We start from the raw sequence: 7365 nt of genomic DNA on the forward strand, positions 1-7365 counted from the left end.
TAGGGCTCTGTAGGAAACTGCACCTTAAAAAAAAACATGCATAGCCTACACTCAAACAAGCTGACAATCAGTGAACCTTCATCAATGATCAGCACGTGCGCATCACAAACATAGGCTACCACAACACAAGTTTGAAGAAGTGGATACGGTGTCGAAATAGATCCATTAGTTCTAATACCATGTTCTACCAAAACACAACCTGGTGATGGTGTTAGTAGCAGTGCTTGGCTGGTTCAAGTCGCGTGCCTCCAAGGGACCAGTTTGCTTTTTCACAGGCAAAGCCGCGCGCGCTCCTCAAACAAACCACCGCGGCTCCTTCTTCTTCTGGTTTGATTGGTGGTTGACAACGGGCTGGCGGCTGCATACCGCCACCCCGCCACCGACCGGACTCGTTGCAGAACCTATGGGAGCTGCTTTACTTCAAACTCACGTTCACTATTAAATATAACCCAATTTCCCTGCAAACACATGCGGCTACGGTGTTAAAGGCATATTAACTTGATAGTGAATTAGGCTAAAATTTGGGTTAGAAACATATGTATGGTTAGAAATTATTCCAGAATAGTTTTCACATTATATATTAAATATTAAATATACCATGTATACGTACGTTCACTTCGCGTGCAGGGATAATCGGCATTTTTTACTTTTCATATGATTTGTTGACAAAGACTGACACTGTGGGATCCTTTAACACAACACGTGACGTCGTTACGTCAGATTATCGATAAGCGTTACGTCAGAGGGAACAGCGAAAGAACAAAATGGAGGAATATGCTAGAGAACCATGGTGAGTCTTTGAAACAGGAAAAAACATGCTTAATCGGTTGTGTTTTCCATAGTCCAGTCCACATCTTTGTTTGAAGTGACTGTCGCGTTAAGTGTGTGTAATGACTTTAACGGTACAAAGAGTGTTTTACTCCAAACGGTTAAGATCCTTCTGGTTAGCTGGTGTTAGCAGGGATGCTAATTTTACATAGATCTGCGCTAGCAGTATGGACTGTCTTAAGACCGCAGCTGCTAAATCACGTTGTTAGTGACCTTGTCGGTGTTTTAGTTGGCGGAGTCATGTGTCATTACACTGACAGAGATAATATCTGTTCAGTTTCATGGATGACCTGCAGTGAATGTGAGACACTATAGTAAAAATCCTAACTATGTAAAAAGAGGGTTGATCAAGATATTGCCTTAGCATGTGTAAGCTAGGCAAGGCAGCGACGTGGGGGCTCATGTGTAGGGGGGCAACATGAGCATTGCACAACATCTGGAGAAATCCAACCTCATGGGATTTCAAAATTACACGTGTCGATGTCGATTTAACACGGTGCCGTGCTGTGGGTCAATTAGTGACTCGTTTGTAACTATGATCTGGTATCATGTAGCGTTAGTAAGACACTTCTGGTTCAGTGACAATGTTACAATCGGTGTCACCAGAACAGGTTTGTTTACCTTAGGTTGTCATAATTGTTTTTACAGTTAAAACCAAGTAAATATTAGATAAAGCTTGAATTTCTACTCTGCTCACATTCATGTAAAAGTTAACTTCATCAGGTAGCCTTTGAAACACAAGCTGCAGAGCTGCACACCTGTTCTTAGTAAATGTTCTACTATGTGCTCATCACAACATGAAGGTGACTTTCACAGTGAGTCTTAAGGCCAAAAACAAATGATTGCGGGTCCCAAAGCCACTCATTTATAGTCTATTTGGTAAATTAGATTGCGATGGAGCTCTTATATTGTGGTAAAATCTGCAAAGTTCAGTTTTAAATCCAAACAAACAGGTGTATGTAAAGGATCAATTGAACTAAAAATGATTATTATTATTGACCAGTCTGCTGATTATTTTTCCAGCATTCATCAGTAGGTAATGTCACAAGTTCTTAACTTTTGTCAAGTTTTTGTTGTTCAAATCAAGGCGTATTGAATGGCTGTTATCTATCCAAACAATTTGAACTGGATGTTTTCATCTCATCACTGGATCTCTGGATGTTAGGAGATTTTTGTGTCATGGTCTAGTGACTTGTTCAGGAGTGCATTGGGTGGACAATTCACTTGTACTTCTTAGTAGCCTGCACTAAATTAAAATATCAAAGGTACTTCATTGAGATGTTTGTTTTTTGTTTGTTCAGTTAAATGTGGTTTAGTAATAAAATGGGTAATATAGGCCTATGGTCTTCTTATTCTGTAATAACAACTTCAGTATTTGTCTTTGTGTGAATATTAAATGACAATGAACTTTGGTTAATGGCTGTGTTATTCCTGTAGCCCCTGGAGGATTGTGGACGACTGTGGGGGGGCCTTCACCATGGGAGCTATTGGAGGAGGAATATTCCAGGCAGTAAAAGGTTTCAGAAATGCACCTTCAGTAAGTTCAGCTCCCTGTATTGCCTCCAGTTTTATATAACAATTATTGATAACTTGGCTTCATATACCACTGTGTACAACATGAGCCTGTGTTGAAGCTCACTCACAATCAGAAGACGATAGTGTTGACATTGTCTGATCATTATTGACACCATAGAATATGTGTCTAAATTGGAACTGTGCTGCATCGTCAGCTTTGTATCATAATGACATTTGCATCGTGTCGGGCTAAATAAATCAATGACTTCGATATACACAGTGTTGGAATATTTTCCATTGATCTTTGTTTCTAATTGCTCTCATAGGGAATGAGCCACAGAATGAAAGGTAGCATGACTGCCATCAAGACCAGAGCCCCACAGCTTGGAGGTAAGAAGAAATGTTGAAAGGTTACTTTGCCCTCCTTTGCAAAGAACTAGATCTGTAGTCAGCTTGGTCTTATTTAGTTAGAATTACAAAGTTTTTGTAGGGATCAGTTAGCTATTAATTGTATGATTAATAATTATACAGGTATAAGTAAAACAAGTCAGTCCCAGTCCATTCTCAGAAACTTCTGCTGCATAGTCCACTTTTCTCCTGTCCATCTGCATGCTCAGTGTTACTCATAATCATTTTTTCATTGAGATTTGACTTAGTATGTTGCATTTGCAGCTCTCTTTTTGAAACTTACACTATATGGACATTTAACGCCGTTTTCTGTGATCCATTAAAAACTCTTCCCTCTGGCAAAATAGATGCAAATTGTGCAATCATTTTGGATAACGTTTGGTGAGCATTTGATGCTGAAGGATGAATATGAATACAAGGCATGTTTCTTTTGGATTGCAGGTAGCTTCGCCGTATGGGGAGGCCTCTTCTCTATGATCGACTGTGGTTTAGTAAAAGTGCGAGGAAAGGAAGATCCCTGGAACTCAATAACAAGTGGGGCCATGACGGGAGCTATCCTCGCTGCAAGAAGTGAGTAAGCCTCGAGGAAGCTGGCAGTTGAGAGTCAACAACAGAAAAGCACATGCTGTTTTAGGCAACTTGGTAATTGGTATACAATGAGCTCATCTTCTCAGAGAGACACGTTGCTCCTCAATGTGAACTTCAAAACTGTCCAATAGGAATGGAGAAATCATAACATTAACGCTGATCGATGATCTAGTTTTATAAACTAGAATCCCTCCAAGCTGCTATGTACTGTATGAAGTCTGTAACATGATACAACAACAGACGTCAAGGCAAACAGCAGCCCATGTCGCAATGAGCACCCTATATTCAGCTGTGGTCATGTAGCATTAAAATCAGATCAGATGTCACCTTGTTTTACTCTACAAGACTAATCCTGGGAAACAATCATGGCACTGCTGTTCCAGTAAGGCCTGTTTGCAGATTATCTTTCACTTGATTAGAGAAGCTTGCATTTTGTTTGGGCTCTGTGTGTGATTTCACACGTCCACATGGAAACTGAATCAAAATTTTGCTCACCTTTTGCAACCCATTTGATTTTTCACCTGATCCAAGCTCTTCCCAGGACCATGTTGGTTGTCACAGATCAGGCTTGATTGTGTCTGCTCCACATTTAGAGGTTTAATCAGACATAAATGAGTGAAAACAGCTCACAGTCTCTGTATCTTTATCGTTACCTTTCATTGTTTACCTTTTTAAAACATGATGAAAATTGAACAGTGGTTGACCTTTTCACTGCTCCTCTGCAGACGGTCCAGTTGCCATGGTGGGATCGGCAGCCATGGGAGGCATTCTGCTGGCGTTGATAGAGGGTGCTGGGATCTTGCTCACTAGGTTCGCCTCTTCACAGTTCCCAACTGGTGAGTGAAGCTTCACATATTTTAAGTTGGCACTGTAGAACTAACTGATCAAGTTATAATGATTTAAGGTTAATTTTATTTGTTCATTCCAATCCTGGGATTGGAAAGGACCAGGATGAAGAGCATTTACAATTCCTGCTTACATCAGATGAGATGCCATAATAATGAATCAGTTTACAGCCAACCATATACAAATCAAAATCCATATCTATTCCTTTTTTTGACATGTTTTTATATAATTTCCCTACTTTTTTGAATTTATTAAAGGATAGCCCCTTGAGATGTAGCATCTCATTTTCAAGGAGGAGGTCAAGACAGACATAGACATAGAACACATAACAACAATACACTACATTACATTATAGACATACATAACATGACAGATACAAACAAGTACAGACATCTTGCTGACACACCACCCCTACCAGAGACGTTCTATATTGTACATAAGTCCAACAAACGAAATAACGAAAAGGGAGAAAGAAAGAATAACAATTAATTAATTAATTAATTAAAACATTGCAATCTGTTTTAAGATATAAGTTTAGTGACATCCTGAATCAATGAAAAGAGGTAAAAGAACGCAAAGAAGGAGGGAGGTCATTCCAGTCCGATGGGGCTTTATATTGGAATGACCTTTTACCAACCTCTTTTGAGAATCTAGGAACAAAGAAAAAAGGGAAGTTCATATGTCTGAGTGGGTATGGCAAATTGTATGAAATCATAAGTTCTTTTAAAGGGACAACGAGGAGTTTTGGAAAAGCAAAGCGTTTTCACACTACATTTATGAGCCTCCGCGCGCACCGTGAAATTCTTTGACCGGCGCAAGACAGACTCATGTTTTCATTCATCAAGAATTAAAGTCAGAGGTTCGAAGACGATCACATACCGTCGTAGTTCCGACCATAAACGGCGATTCGGCGGCGTTATTCTCATGACTCGCCACGAAACCGAAAGTAAAGAAACGGCGTTTCCGCCACCACTAATAATAACAAAATAACGATAGAGACAAAACGATATATTTATCGAAAATGGGCCCATTAACAAGTGTGGGTAGCGGAGATTCATCCACATTAACGTGAGGGTAACACTTATGCTTTCTGTAAATGTATGTTTTTTGTATTTTGTATTATTTATGTGAAACTTTGGACGTCGTGGGACGCAAGACAAATTTCAGAAGTGATCTGATAATTAAAGTATAATCTTAATCTTAATCTTAATCTTAACGTGAGACTTTTTTATAACCAAATAGAAATTCCTCGTTGTCCCTTTAAATAAGGAGGACAACTGAAATAAATATGCTTATACTCCCTCTTAAATTGAAAAATATTTTAAAATATTTTTTCCTCGACTGTTATTAGGTTATTGTCACTTAATTAACAGGCCTCTGATCGGCTGTCTTATCTTCACACTCTGAAGTTGACCTGTTCTTTCTCTCCAGGGCCCCAGTTTGCAGAGGAACCCGCCCCTGCTCCCATGCCCACCCCTTCCTTTGGAGACTACAGACAATATCAGTGAGAGGACCCCCGCACCCCCCCTCCGTGTCTTTATCCACTAGGCCTTTTTGAATTCCTTGCTGAAGTTAGAAGAAGAAATTGGGATGTAAAAAATACCACACATCAAACAATAGAAACTGCACCTGGTTTTATATGGACTGTGTCAGAAGTGAAGGACAGAATACATCTTCATTTTCCTTCTCTCAAGAGCCATGTACATTTCTGCCTTTTGCCATTCTCAGCCTTGTCATGTGCGTCTGTTTCACCCAACAATATTGTCTGGTGTGCTGAGATTTATTGTTTGATGTTTGTGGGCTTGTGGGGAAGAGGCGTGTTTTTCTATTTTGTTCATACAAACTGCATGTAGCCCAACAAGGGAGTCGAGCACAGACAAACTCTGGATGATGTTGAATCTTGCAAAAACACATGTCACACATGGAACGCAATAAATTATACTTATATAAGTATAATACTTATGTGTATATACAGTAAAACCTTTCTGCTCGTGTTCAGTCATGTTAGTCCTTATTTGCCTTAAAATATGTCACCTGCTTGTGCTGGCCCCTGACATTTGGCCGGCCTTTTTGATTTTTATTCAGAAACATGAAGGCAAACATCTATCAAATACATTGCTATTCCTTAATATTAGTTTGTTTTAAAGTGTTTTATTTATTTGAGGTTGTAAAGAGTTGTACCGGATTGTTGTATTCTATCTGACAGTGCTTTTGCATTCAACACAGAGGAGTGAAAGAAGACTGCTAATGACAAAGGATGGCATAGACAGTACAAATAGATGGCAAAACTCGAGCAAGGGATTGATGCATATACTGTATTAAATCTGTATGACAGATTGTATTATGGTACATTAAAATGAATTGTAAAATCTGTCTTGTAGAGTTCTGGTTTGAATAATGAACGGTTTAGATCAAGAGTGATTGCTGGATTGTTTATCTTCCACTAGAGGGAGCTCCTCCCAAACATATCCACACACCAGTGCTTCTCTTCACCTGCCCCAAATCTGTGTGACTGACTCTCGGGACACAGAAGGGAACACTTTTCTCTCGCATTCCTGTGTGTCTGTGTCACCCACCTGTTATCTGTTTGAAGCCCGCTTGGTGTAGGTACAGGTGAAGGACACTGGATGATTGGCGGGCTGGGGAGGGGACAATGATGCAACTGCTACATCATCAGTTCAATATGTGTGAGGGGTCAGGGATTGTTCACGCATGGCAGTGCTCTCGACCAACACGTCATGGAATGATAATGATAATCATTTCCACTGAAAATTAAAAAGAACAATTGTCTTGTGGTTTAACCTAAAAATAAAAAATAATAGAAATCTTGAATGATAAGACCATCAGAAGACCTTACTACCACACATCTTGTATATCCACCTACTAGGTCTGGAAGTAAACTAAAGCTGACTATTATTTTCTTGATTAATCAAAGTAATAGTTTGATCTTAAAAATGCCATAAATCTAGAGGAATGCTTGTCTTTATTTATTCATTGACAATCTCATCTTGACATTTAGATGTTGTTTCCAGCCCTTAATGCAAAACTCATAAATATTCAGCGCAGTCACGTGAGATTTTTTTTTTTACTGTAAAAAGAACTTAACAAGCGATAAAAGATGATTGCTATTTAATTTTCTTTTTTGATAGACACTCCCTTGAGGAGCTTGTAAGTAGATGA

General features: G+C 39.3%; 1 protein-coding gene across 1 annotated transcript; it reads left to right on the top strand.

The window, feature by feature from the left end:
- The first annotated feature begins 736 nt into the window (after positions 1-736).
- timm17a (translocase of inner mitochondrial membrane 17 homolog A (yeast)) lies at positions 737-6558 on the top strand. Its single transcript, XM_085777670.1, has 6 exons — positions 737-790; positions 2266-2365; positions 2670-2733; positions 3193-3321; positions 4065-4175; positions 5617-6558. The coding sequence occupies exons 1-6, from the start codon at positions 765-767 to the stop codon at positions 5691-5693; spliced, it is 507 nt and encodes a 168-aa protein (XP_085633796.1). The 5' UTR covers positions 737-764; the 3' UTR covers positions 5694-6558.
- Positions 6559-7365: the final 807 nt, after the last annotated feature.

This window comes from Trachurus japonicus, chromosome 5 (genome assembly GCF_045865225.1).
Source record: "Trachurus japonicus isolate A0001 chromosome 5, Traja_1.0".
Taxonomy (NCBI): Eukaryota; Metazoa; Chordata; class Actinopteri; order Carangiformes; family Carangidae; genus Trachurus; species Trachurus japonicus.

Excerpts from the sequence above, each read along its gene's own strand:
- timm17a (XM_085777670.1), top strand. The coding sequence starts at position 765 with ATGGAGGAATATGCTAGAGAACCATG. Across the intron at positions 791-2,265 it reads GAATATGCTAGAGAACCATG|CCCCTGGAGGATTGTGGACG; the intron begins GTGAGTCTTTGA and ends TTATTCCTGTAG. Across the intron at positions 2,366-2,669 it reads GTTTCAGAAATGCACCTTCA|GGAATGAGCCACAGAATGAA; the intron begins GTAAGTTCAGCT and ends TTGCTCTCATAG.